Source organism: Phoca vitulina, unplaced genomic scaffold (genome assembly GCF_004348235.1).
Source record: "Phoca vitulina isolate PV1807 unplaced genomic scaffold, GSC_HSeal_1.0 scaffold11, whole genome shotgun sequence".
Lineage (NCBI taxonomy): Eukaryota > Metazoa > Chordata > Mammalia > Carnivora > Phocidae > Phoca > Phoca vitulina.
The window spans coordinates 13,968,862-13,982,935 of NW_022589714.1; the positions used below are offsets into that span (position 1 = coordinate 13,968,862).

At 35.1% G+C, this 14,074-nt stretch overlaps 1 protein-coding gene across 5 annotated transcripts in view; it reads right to left on the reverse strand.

Annotated features, from left to right (window-relative positions):
- MYO6 (myosin VI) overlaps nucleotides 1-14,074 on the reverse strand; it is a 145,820-nt gene that overhangs the window by 64,907 nt on the left and 66,839 nt on the right. For all 5 annotated transcript variants that reach the window (XR_004300175.1, XM_032409421.1, XM_032409422.1 and 2 more), the window contains exons 5-9: nucleotides 11,215-11,344; nucleotides 9,376-9,481; nucleotides 6,354-6,409; nucleotides 840-937; nucleotides 179-343 (exon numbers count right to left, since the gene is read on the reverse strand). Coding sequence is in view for 4 of the 5 variants with exons in the window: in XM_032409421.1 (XP_032265312.1) it covers nucleotides 179-343; nucleotides 840-937; nucleotides 6,354-6,409; nucleotides 9,376-9,481; nucleotides 11,215-11,344 (555 nt within the window). In the remaining variant the exon portion in view is untranslated. The remainder of the gene's footprint in view (nucleotides 1-178; nucleotides 344-839; nucleotides 938-6,353; nucleotides 6,410-9,375; nucleotides 9,482-11,214; nucleotides 11,345-14,074) is intronic.

A 14,074-nucleotide genomic window follows, 5' to 3' on the forward strand; every position in this document is an offset into this window, starting at 1 on the left:
TAGTGTTATATTATAAATTCAGCAGTAAATCTCAATAGAGACCTATATTCTATCACATTACACTGGATTTAATGTAAGTTACCTACAACTAGATATCAGAATCCACTAAAATAAGTTTTAGAATTGAAGACAATTCAATTTGCAAAAACTGTATGTAATTTCTTTTCATCCAACCTACCCGAAAATTATCTGGGGAGCTCAAATGAAGTTTTTCTCTAATATCTTCAGAAGCACCAGCACACAACCTATAAAAGATATGATAATTCCTTTCCTCTTTGCCTTGAACACAGATTCTAGATTTCTCTAGAAGATAATGTGAAACAAATCCTCCAACAACTGAACTCTGAAAAACAAAACAGAGAGAAAATACATTTTTGCTTTTAAGGTCTGAAAGTACAACCTACCAATGTTGAATTATTTTTCTAATAAACATTTATCTATATCAAAGAGGTCATAATAGTTATCAAGTAAAGGAAAAAAAAGAAGATAACTAAATAAATGTAAGCTTACAATATTTATGAAGGTTATACTGAATATATATATTCTCCTAATTAGCTAAAGAAACAGAGAGAAACTCAGATGGATTTACCATGAGTTCAAGTACAGCACCAATTCTATCAAGACCCTTGTGTTTTTCTTTTTCGTTTTTTTTTAAAGTAGACTCCATGCCCAGCGTGGAGCCCAGTGTGGGGCTTGAACTCACAACTCTTGAGATCCAGACCTGAACTGAGATCAAGAGTCGGACACTTAACCAACTAACCCATCTAGGCGCCCTAAAACCCTTGTGTTTTTCACAAACACTTCCCAAACATATTATCCCAAAACTCACTCTCACTTACCTTTTCATTGAAATGTATTTCTACAAATTTTCCAAATCTACTGCTATTATTGTTGCGAACAGTCTTTGCATTTCCAAAGGCTTCTAAGAGTGGGTTAGCTATGAAAAAAGAAATAAAAATATTCCATCAAAAAAAATAGCATGAAGGAAAATTACAAAAACAATATGCACAGTATGTTTCCTTATTAATATAGAAAAATGTTTTCAAAAATATTACCATGAAGGAATTCACATGTAATGTCAAATCCTTCAAATATTTATTGACTACCACTATATTCAGGCCCTATTAAAGTACAGAAGATGGGAAAATTACTCAAATTATATAAAAAGAAAACGTAAATGGCGTAGAAAAGACTAAATTTTAAAAAGTCATTAGGTTAACAAAATTTATAACTCAACTTTAAAAATTATTCCCTTTAATAAATTGTAAGGTTTTCACAAGTACATCAGCCCTAAAGGAATAGTTATTATAATATAGAGATCAGCAAACCCCTGGTGAACAAAATACAAGCAAAAAGTTATTAGTTGACTTACTTTCCTAAAATATTTTATATATTAGTAAAGCCTCCAGATTTAATATTCTTCCATGTATACCCAATAAAATCTAACATATACATTTACAGGATGACTAAATTTAAAATCCCAGCCTACAAGAGACTCATTTTAGACCTAAAGACACCTGCAGATTAAAAGTGAAGGGGTGGAGAAACATTTATCACACATATGGACGTCAAAAGAAAGTCAGAGTAGCTGTACTTGTATCAGACAAACTAGACTTTTTTGTTCTTGTATTGTTTTTATCCTGCTTTGGTGACAGGGTGGTACTGGCCTCATGGAATGATTTTGAGTAGGTTCCCTCTATTCCATTATTTGTAAGACTTTCATAAAGACTATCATTAATTATTTTTTTAATGTTTTGGTAGAATTCACCAATGAAGGCAATGTGGTCTTAGGCTTTACTGTGCTGGGAGATTTTTAATTCCTAATTCAATTTCCATTCTTATTATTGGTCTAAGAAGATTTCCTATTTCTTGAATTCAAGATTCATGATTCATTTGTGGTAACTTGTGCATTTTTAGGAATTATCCTGCTTTTTTCTAAGTTATCTGATTTGTTAGTATATAACTGTTGATAGTAATCTGTTATCACACTATGTATTTCTGTGGTTATCTGCCATACTGTTTTCTCTTCCATTTCTCATTTTGGTTTTCAAGTCTTCTCCCTTTTTTCTTAATGTAGTTAAAGCACTGCCAACTTTACTTATTTTTTTAAAAACTGGTCATTACTTTCAATGTTATGATACTGCTTCTTGTCTCTATTTCTGATTCTTCTTTGTTGTTTCCTTCCTCTACTAAATTTCAGCATTTCAGCTAAGTTTCTTCTTTTTCTAGATCCTTGTAATGTTAATTTGTTTATTTGAACTTTTTTCTTAATACAAGCATTCATAGCATAAATTTCACTCTAACATCTGCTTTTGCTGCATTCCATAGATTTTGGAATATTGTATTTTCTTTTTCTTTTGTTGAGACATATTTTGATTTACCATTTGTTTCTTATTTGGTCCATTGCTTATACAGTAGTGTGGTGTTTAATATTTACATATTAAATATGTAATATTTATACGGTAATTTTCCAACTTTGTTTTTTGTTTTTTTTTTTTAAAGATTTTATTTATTTAAGGGCGCCTGGGTGGCTCAGTTGGTTAAGCGACTGCCTTCGGCTCAGGTCATGATCCTGGAGTCCCGGGATCGAGTACCGCATCGGGCTCCCTGCTTGGCAGGGAGGTCTGCTTCTCCCTCTGACCTTCCTCCTTCTCATGCTGTCTCTCATTCTCTCTCTCTCTCAAATAAATAAATAAAAAAATAAATAAATAAAAAAATAAAAAATAAAAAGATTTTATTTATTTATTTGAGAGAGAGAAAATGAGAGAGAGCACATGAGAGGGGGGAGGGTCAGAGGGAGAAGCAGACTCCCTGCCGAGCAGGGAGCCCAATGTGGGACTCGATCCAAGGACGCCAGGATCATGACCTGAGCCGAAGGCAGTCGCTTAACCAACTGAGCCACCCAGGCGCCCTCCAACTTTGTTTTATCTCTAGTCTTGTACCATTGTGGCTGGAGAATATACTTGGTATGATTTCAGTCTTCCTAAATTTGTAATAATTGCCATGTCTTTTTCTATGTGATTTAGTCAGGGATTCTTCTGTGTGTACTTGAAGAAAATGTGTATTCTATTTTTCTTGGATGGAATGTTTTATATATATATTTTAGAACCATGTATTCTGATGTATGCTTCAATAAAAAATGTTCTTGTTGAAAAAAAAAAACTTTGAGGGTACTCGTTTAAAAAAACCATGTCAGAGAGGAGGTGGATAGGGGGATGGGTAAAATAGGTAAAGGGGATTAAAGAGTACACTTATCATGATAAGCACTAAGCAATGATGTATAGAATTGCCGAATCACTATATTGTACACCGGAAACTAATATAACACTGTATGTTAATTATAGTGGATCTGAAATAAAAAACTTAAAAATATTTTTTTAAATGAAAAGAAAAATAAATTCCCAATGAACAAATGTAAAATTTTAATTGTTTTTATCTCATAACCATGTATACGCACCACATGACTAAAAAAGGTTTATTAGAGTCTATTGTTTGTTTTGTTTTATGTTGTTTTTAAGTAGGCTCCACACCCAGTGTGGATCCCAATGCAGGGCCTGAACTCATGACCCTGAGATCACACCTGAGTGGAGATCAAGAGTCACTCACAACCAACTGAGCCACCAAGGCACCCATATTAGAGTCTATTCTTACACTCACCAGTCTCAACTATAAACATCCCAGATCAGTGCCAATATTATATATTCTCCATCTGCAACCTCATAAATTGCTTCACAATTGTTACTAGAATTTTTCTTATGCAATCTTTTAAAGTCCACCTCTCTTATTCTATCCCAGTAGAAAGCTTAACAAGTATCCAAACCCTTTTAAAGATCACTCTCCAATTGTTTCACTTGCCAAAAAACCTAAGAAAATATTAAAACTGAAAGAAAAGTTTGCATATATACCTAACCTTTCCGATGGGTAAGAAAACTGAGGCCCAACAAAGTCCACTGACTTGTGGAAAGCCACATGACTAGCTATTGGCAAAAGGGGGACTCAATTATAGGCCTCCCCAACTCCTTTATTGGTGATGTACTACTTTTTACTGAAGTATTTAATATATTAAGTAAAATATACAAAATTAGGATAAACAGCCCATCAGAAAATTACAGTAGTGCTATTGATATACTCATTCTAAAACCAACAACCAATCTTCAATTATAGACGGCATCAAATGATATCTATGTTCTGCAAGTTAACATCTACTATCCTCTAGTAATGAGCTGTACATTTTAGAATACTACTTTCCAACTTTTCTCAACTACAGCACACTACATATACATACACCACAGTCTCAGGGAAGAAACCAGGTTTATATCCAATTTGTAAGAGTGTTTGTACCTCAAGTAAACAAATCAGAATACTAGTTAGTATTTTATTAAATTAACCTATAATTTGTTCTTTTTTATTTATTCAATTTTAAAGGGTGATTCCCTCATTAAAGTGAGGTACTTTAACTATGAATAAAGCATTACTTATGAGCTCTTCACACCTGGGTGTGTTACAATACCACAGTGAGAGCTGTAAGTAAAACTGTAAAATTATATCAAGAAACACGAAAAACTTTATTGATGCAAACTTTATAAAACTGTTTATTAGAATGTTAAAAAAAAGAAGATAGCAGGAACGGAAAAATGAAGGGGGGGAAATCGGAGGGGAAGACGAACCATGAGAGACTATGGACTCTGAGAAACAAACTGAGGGTTCTAGAGGGGAGGGGGGTGGGGGGATGGGTTAGCCTGGTGATGGGTATTAAAGAGGGCATGTGCTGAATGGAGCACTGGGTATTATATGCAAACAATGAATCATGGAACACCACATCAAAAACTAGTGATGTAATGTATGGTGATTAACATAACATAATAAAATTAAAAAATAAAAAATAAAATTGTTTATTAGTATTTCTGTTCATATACATGTATATTTCACATAATTGTGAAAAAATGTACATAACATTTGCTAGCTATGATTTATCAAAATGCATGAACACAGAAGGACCTTAATAAATTTTTGTTCAACTGAAATTTTTCTTTAAAATAGTAACTGAGTGTTAAAATATGCTCTTAGTATAGCACATAGTTAAGATGCCTCAGTTTATTATATCCCACTTCCACAACTGATAAGCTATATGCTCTTCAGCAAGCCACTTAAAGTCTTTTTACCTCAGTTTTTTTTTTCTTTTTTTTTTTTTAATTTTTTTATTGTTATGTTAATCCCCATACATTACATCATTAGTTTTAGATATAGTGTTCCATGATTCATTGTTTGTGCATAACACCCAGTGCTCCATGCAGAACGTTACCTCAGTTTTTAATCTGTAAAGTAGGGATAAAATAGTACCTACCTCATTCTATGCGGATTTAAATTAGGAACAGATATTCAGCATATCACACAATGCATAATACATCTCACACATGTTAATTTCATCATCATCATGAGAAGAAAGAGAGATATATGATCTGGTAGCTCAGGAACTAGATCCCTCCTCCCCTGCCTGATGAGAAGGCAGAGACAATTTTGACAGTTCGTAGTCCCGCTTTGGCTCTCACGCTTGCGGTCCATGGGTAGGTTTTACCTTCTCCCTTTTCCCCTGTCTCTGGCTTGCCTACAGGCCAACTGCATATGTAGCATTGCCCAGCCCACCCAGAGTTTTCTCTCACTCTTGTGTTACAGATTTGCAGCTTTATCGTGAGAGCAATATGAAGCCATTAAAAGACTGAAAGCAAAAGAGATCATCTCAACTTCCACACACAGAACAAATAACAGGGAAACAAGAATATAAGTGGGGGGACCAGAAAGGAATCTATGATGCAAGGTGGTGGTGTGTATTCAACACAGTGGTTGACCAGACCAGTAGTCTCCAAATGGGGTATAAGAAAACTTTCTAAGGGATATGCAAGCATTGACCTTACGGAAATCAATTTACAGACTCCTGCCTTCCAACTGTACTAATTCATTAAAATTTCCTCCAAAAAAACATTTTAATTCCAAATAACACCCTTCCTCTCTCCTTTGCAAAAAACAAGGTCAACAAAACAAACAGGAAGCCAGAAATCTTCCTGTATTTATTTCATCCATCTGAGAGATATTTATGGATCATATCTCATGTATCAGACGCTATTCTAGGAGACTGGAATATATAAAAATCCCTGCCTTGTTAGCATTTACATGGGGTGAGAGGGAAAACAATAGACATTAAATAAAGGAGAAGATATTTGAGCAAAGATTTGTAGGAGATGGAAGAGTCTTTTGGATCTCTGGGAGAGCACTCCAGATCACTTAGAGGATTCTCATAAGTTCATTTCAGTACATATCTAACAATAAAAAATAAGAATTTTAAAAATTAACAATACCTTCAACAATTCTATCATCAATATCTTGGCCTGTTCCATAGGATTCAGTCAGATATCTGTTTAAAATATAGGATAAAAAAATTCACATGACAACAATATTGCACACATTATAGTTTTAACTTTATTTTTTTTAAGATTTTATTGATTTATTTGAGAGAGAGAGAAAGCACACCAAAGTGGGGAGGGGCAGAGAGAGAAAGAGAAGCAGACTCCCCCCTGAGCAGGGAGCCCAATGCAGGACTCAATCCCAGGACTCCAGGATCATGACCTGAGCTGAAGGCAGACCCTTAACCAACTGAGCCACCCAGGCGCCCCCTAGTTGTAACCTTAATATTATTTAATACATGTAAAATTTAAACCTGGATCATCACTGTAACTATTCATTTAAAATTTACAAATTTAGGAGCGCCTGGGTGGCTCAGTTGGTTAAGCGACTGCCTTTGGCTCAGGTCATGATCCTGGAGTCCTGGGATCGAGTCCCACATTGGGCTCCCTGCCCGGCGGGGAGTCTGCTTCTTCCTCTGACCCTCCTTCCTCTCATGCTCTCTTTCTCTCATTCTCCCTCCCGCAAAAAAAAAAAAAAAAAAAAAAAATCTTAAAAAAAAATAAATAAATAAAATTTACAAATTTATATTTAAATGCAACTATTCTGTTATACCTTTCTTTTTTAAGATTTATTTGAGAGAGAGAGAGAACGAAGCAGGGGTAGGGCAGAGAGAGAATCCTCAAGCAGACTCCCCGCTGAGCATGGAGCCCACTGGGGGCAGAGAGAATCTTAAGCAGGCTCCATGCTCAGTGTGGAGCCCGACTTGGGGCTCGATCTCACAACCCTGAGATCAGGACCTGGGCCAAAATCAAGAATTGGACACTTAACCAACTGAGCCACCCAGGTGCCCGTTACTTTTTAAACACTTAAAATTTTATTTGGATTACCTTGAACATCAAAATCAGCATTATTTTTAAGCTGTTTTTGGAAATATTCTGACTTGAACCAACTATTTGGTTTTAAAGATGCCACACTTTTCACACAGGAATATTCATCGTCTACATAAGATTCCAAAGTCTTCCGTGATAGCATATTAACTCAATCTATATGGCTAGAGAAAGTGAGGTAATCTGCCATTGAACAACGAGGACATTACCACTCTTCATGTTGTTTTAGCCAAAGATTAAACATTATGGAACAACTATTTTCCTGGAACATTTCAAAACAAAAAGTAATCTTTGACTTAAAACATAAGTTTGTATTGTAAGTTTACAGTTTCTAAATTATTTGTTCATTTTCAAAGCTGTATATAAACCAAAGACTCACCATATGACTCTTACATACAGAAGAGAAAGAATAAGAAATTGAACCACTTATAATTCCCAGAGTATTAGGAAGCACTCACTTAACCAGAATTGCATATACATAATACACAATAACAAACTTCTAAATTAATTTCGTACAAATAACTGAATACCATACATCTACATAAAAATAGCAAAATTTCAAGAAGGGCCCCCCCAGCAAATGACTAAGACTGTGATACAGTGGGAATAACACTGGTGAGAATTCAGAATGCACTGCTCCTAGCAGTAGCTTCAACACTAGATTTAACATCCCTACGTATGTAAACTGAAGGAACTACACTAATGAGTGCTATGGTTCCTTCTGTATTTATAATGCAGTGATTCTAAACAAAGTATAGAGTGTAATTTGACGGCAACAAAGGGGATACACTGAGAGGAGGGTGATGAGGAGATGGAAATAAGAAGGCCAACTGCCATAAGTTTAAGGTAAAAAATGGTTTCAACCACACTAAGAGCAGGAATACTGAGAACAGAATGTAAAGGTTGAATTTTAAAGGAACATTCCTCGATTTCCTTTTGCCTAACCAGCATGGGTCTCCTCTAGGATCCTCATAAGAACATGTCAGAGATAGTTTTCAACAATCTAAAGCTTAGCTTCCACATAAGGTATCTGGTTTTAAAAGGGACAGAGCCTACCATTTCAAACTATGTCATAAAGTATGCAAGGGGCACCTGGCTGGCTCAGTCGATAGAGCATGCAATTCTTGATCTCGGGGTTGTGGGTCTGAGCCTCATGTTGGGTGTAGATATTACTTAAAATCTTTAGGGCACCTGGGTGGCTCAGTGGGTTAAGCATCTGACTCTTGATTTTGGCTCAGGTCATTATCTCGGGGTTGTGAGATCAAGATTCTCTCTCTCCCTCTGCTTCTCTAAAAAAATAATAAATTAAAAAATAAAATCTTTAAAAAATACAATAAAATAAAGTATGCAAAAGTATACAAAGTCAACCTGTTCAAAGAGATATTTGTATCTCTTTGTTCATAACATGTTCACAGCACTATTCCCAATAGCCAAGATTTGGAAGCAACCAAAGTGCCCACTGATGAATGAATGAGTAAACAAAATGAATAATTATGCAGCCTTAAAAATGAAATCAAGGGGCGCCTGGGTGGCCCAGTCAGTTAAGCATTTGCCTTCAGCTCAGGTCATGATCTCAGGGTCCTGGGATCAAGCCCTACATCAGGCTCCCTGCCTAGCGGAGAGTCTGCTTCTCCCTCTCTCACTCTCTGACCCTCCTCGCCGCTTGTGCTTGCTCTGTCTCAAATTAAAAAAAAAAAAGGAAAGGAAATCATGACACATGATACAACATGGATAAAACTTGAGGACATTTAGCTAAGTGGGATAAACCAGCCACAGAAAGACAAATACTGTATGATTCACTTATATGAGGTATCTACAGTAGTCAAAATCATAGAAGCAGAAAGCAGAAGGGTAGTTGCCAGGGGCTGGAATAGAGGGAAATGGAGTTGTTTAACAGGCATAGAGTTTCAGTTTTAGAGATAAAAAGTTCTGGAGATTGGCTGAAAAACAATGTGAATATACTTAACACTCCTGAACTGTACACTGAGAAATGTTTAAACTGGTAAGTATTATGCTATATATTTTTTACCACAAATTAAAAAAAAATAAACCTGTTCAAAATATTCCAGGTTAGTTAAAAACTCCTCACCTTAGAACAAATTTTGTATTTTCTGTTTTGCCAGCTCCTGATTCTCCAGATACGATGATAGACTGACTCATCTTGAGCACCTTCATATCTCGAAAAGCCTTATCAGCTAGGGTCAAAATAACACATTAATGATGAGCAGTGTACTAAATACAAATATACTAAATGATACAAAGTTGTCTTACTATCAAAGAACACTTGCTCTTAAAGAAATTATAAATGTATGTTTACAGTTAGTAACATTTTAAAATAAAATCATTCAAGTGTTCAAAACATCTCTAAAAGTTTTTACTTTAAATGTCCTATCTTATTACCCTGACAGGTAAGTAATATGAAATCCAAATAAACAACTCTTATGTTTGTACTAGAATGTCTTCATATTATGATCTGTGGCTCAGTTCTTCCTAATTCCAGAGCAGACCAAAAAAAAAAAAAAAAGCTCAGTATACGTAACTAATGAAGGCCCCAGGGAAAAGCAAGAACAGCTACCAATTAAGAAATCTGGTAACCAAAAATTCTGCTGGAGAAAAAACTTCATAACTGCAAAATCTGTGTAGCAGTACTACGAAGACAAGCTGAGCACAATTTAAGTCTGTTAAAGTGGTCTCATATTAAAACAATTTTAATTCAAAATTAGGTCCTAACCAATTGAGCTCTATAGGACAACTATTTCTCATTTCAGACATGTGCTACCCATACAAATGAAGAAGGCTTTACAAATGGCTTTTACTCTATCGGACTGAATGCAAACTGCATGCAAGAGTATATCCATCCTTCTGACCAGGGGCTAGGACAAGGGGAAAATTTATCAACAATCTGTTCCACCCACTTTCATGATATTATTCTAGACATTTTTTTTAGCAGTAAACAACTAAAAATAAGTCAGTTTATTTACATTTTAAACATATAATTTCTCTCCAGTGATGAGCTTAGTCATATTCAGGTTCTAAGGATTTTACACCATTTTGCTAGCTGATACAAAACATACTAATGCCCATCAGAGCATCTCAGAACCAAAAGTCAATCCGCTATTGCACTGGATTTGGCTGACATACTCACTCTGCCTAGTACATAAGTCAGCCAAATTGGGAAGTGAAGCCTGGTTTGGTCAAAACATAGGCATGAAAAGAAACCCCAAAGAGAAACAGGCTGCACTAAGAACTACTACCAAAACATGTCATCATTTAACTGCTGATTATGTCTGGATCCAAAAGGTTAACATCTCTGTACTTGCAGTCACCAGCTATGGTAGGGGTGTGTATGTTCAAAAAACCCCATCTCTGTGTTCCTCAGAGCTAAAGATGAGAGAAAACCTGAGAAAGGCAAAAACTGCTATCTTCCACATGGATTCCCTAGAGATATGAAGCATATATCATTTAAAATTCTTAACATTTATAAAGCCCTGATGCAAGATAAGGTAGGGAAGATGTCTGCTCTTATGGCTCACACCTAGCCTTAGTAACACACTCACTAGTGATGACCTGGGTAAGAGTGGAAGGCCTGGGCCTCAAAGCTATGAAGGAGGACACTTTTAAGATGGAGCTGATTGTGTCAAGGAGTAAAAAAGAACCATTAGGGCAGCTTTTATTCCATCCAACTTTCAACATATTTAAGAGGACGGAGACACATTTAACAAAGATAATGATGTATAACTACCCCATGAATTAGCTGCAAAAGTAGTCTTCCCCATCCTGTGTAAGATACATGCTCCTAAATAATGGTGATACATTCAAAATGCATAAAGGCCCACCAAAATACATATTCAACTCATGGTATCTTTTATTAATCCAAAAGAAAAACAGTAAATTTGTACAATATAAGGGAAAAAAATAAATCACTTACCAATTGCAAAGACATGAGGTGGCATTGTCCCAAGAGATTTTCCTTGATATGACTTTATTGTTTCTGAAGAATATATTTTAGGTATGTCAAAGTATGGGTTCACTGCAATCAGAATGTTGGCGACATATGTCTAAACAGAAAAGGCATAAATACAAAATTTTCCAATTACTATTTTTATTTAAAACTAAACAAGGCTCATAGGAGAAAGAAAATACAGCAAATACAGACCTTTAATTCTCTATATAAATTAGGACTTCCAATCTGCTTTTCAAGCCCTAAACATACAGTCTACAGGACCCATATTTCTCTAATTCTTAATACATATTTTCATCTTCTCATCCTATATGCATCTCATACTCAGCAGATCCAAAATTAAGATTATCTCTCTTGACTACAGTTTGCCTCAAAGAAAACAGTCTCCTCCTATATGCTCCCTCCTGCCCCCCGGTTCATGGCATCACCACCAAGCCACCACAGACATTGAGACAGAGGCTGAGTCTAAGCCTCTATTTCAATCAGCCTTCTTCGTTGACTCTACTTAAGAAATCTACTCTCCTGGGGTGCCTGGGTGGCTCAGTCGTTAAGCGTCTGCCTTTGGCTCAGGTCATGATCCTAGGGTCCTAGGATGGAGCCTGGCGTCGGGTTCCCTGCTCAGCGGGAAGCCTGCTTCTCCCTCTCCCACTCCTCCTGCTTGTGTTCCCTCCTCTTGCTTTGTCTCTCTCCGTCAAATAAATAAATAAAATCTTAAAAAAAAAAGAAATCTACCCTCCTATATCTATTCCTACAGCTCAAGTCTTAGTCATTTATATTCCTCACCTGGACTACTTTATTTACCCTGCTACTGAAGAGCTTAAAGAACTCATAGGATCCTCTAGACCAATCTCCATCACTGAAAGCCAAGAATTAATTTAGTGCTCTGGTGAGCACTTGGTCCCAGATTTTTGCAAAACAACATATGTTAACCATTGCCTAGAATATTGACAGGCTAAATGTTTAATGACCAACTTAAGTTTGCTTTTAAATTTGGAATTTAACTGTGGCTCTAAAAGACCAGAAAAATGCACCAACAGGATTTATAAAATTCCTTGTGCGTAGAAAAAGAGTTGTGGTTTAGCAATTAGTTGTGGTTTACTGGCCAAACTAGGGCAGGCAGGACCATATTTTTCTCTTTTCTGCTTCTAGTCGTAGAAGGGAAATGATGCAGAAACCCTGAACTCTCAGACCACTAATCTAAAATTCAATGAATGCTCTCAAAGATGTTTACTGCAGTGGAGTAAAAAATTTTTAAATTCCAGGTAATAATCTTTCTGTAGGAAACAAAGTAAAGTAACAGACATTTTAGTAGCCAATGAAAATGTTAAATGTGAGTTAGCTATTGTTCTACTCAAGTCTAAGGAAGAATTATGATAATTCCGGTTGGTGAGAAATAGAAAAAAATCAAATTTAAACTTTTATTCCAAACTACTTCCATTTCTTCCATATGTTAGGGTAATAATAACTATAGTTATGTATTGCTGATTTTTAATAGTTTTATAACTAAAAGACATAATTGGCTAGGAAAAACATACCAATCATGGCCTCAGATAACTTTGAAAATACTGGTTTTCCAAACAGAAGCTGATGATGCCAAAAAGCCACTATCTAACAGAGGTCACTTGCCCAACTGCATACACATCTTAGGAAAAGAAAGATCAAAAAAGCTAGGAATAACCCTAAAATATTCCAGAGCGATGTAGACATTATACATGAAAAACAAAAACTTAAAGTTCACAAATGGATAATTTTTTTTATCAATCATGCAATTTAGAAAAGACTTGTAGGTCGACTAAATGTGAAAAAAAAGACAACTAATTTTCTTGAAAGTATAACAAATATGCGTATAAATCTTCAGTTATTAATGGTCACAGTCAGCAATGTGCAATACCACAGCAACATAGGAAACTTAGTAAAAGACCAATAAAAATCCCATGAGTGTCAAGCTTTTGTATAAATATCCCAAATAAAAATAAAGTATTTCAATTCTTAAAAAGTAAAATCATTCCTTGTAAAAGTAATAAAAATTTTCCAAATTTCTAGAAAAAATATTAAAACAATTAAAATTTGCTAAAATAAATATGATTGCTATACCACCAAGTAATGTAAGACATGTACAGAAAAAATAGTGACCATTTTTACTTGAAAGATGGTATTTCCTGGTTAGAGCCAAATCAACTTTTAATCACTTATTACAAGTTCAATTGTTTTAACAAATTTAAAAAATTTGCATTATTTTGGTAACTAAAACAGCATTTAGCATACAGCAGATTCTCAACATTAGTCTGCTGATTGAGTGAATTTTGCTTCTAAATGTATTTCTAATCAAAAAATAGCCATATATCAACCTAAATATATTCTCTGTTTAGTCAATTTTGAAAAAAATCAAAGAAGAAAGTGAAGACTAATATTGTATACAATTGAAAGATGGCAAGTAAACTCTCCTGAAAACGATAAGACTAGTTCTATTTCCCAGCTGTCACTATTAGGACAGATGGCAAAGACTAAAGGTAATTTAGTCAGAATTAAGTAAGTATAATTAGGCAAATTGATAGTGATATAAAAGATTAAGACTGCCATTTGAGCTGGGAAGAGTCACAGAAGCCATGTGTTTTCTTCTTTCAAAAATAATGGAGCCCCATCTTTATAACAGGAGAACTACAGTGGGGTAATTTATCTCCAGCCAACAAAGAAATCTACAAGGTCATATTAGAATAAAACCTCATACATGCCCAATGAATAATTATAATTAAAACATACTAGTTAAGTATCCATCTGAACAATGTGGTATAAACCCTAACTAACACCAAAAGCACTTTCTTTCATT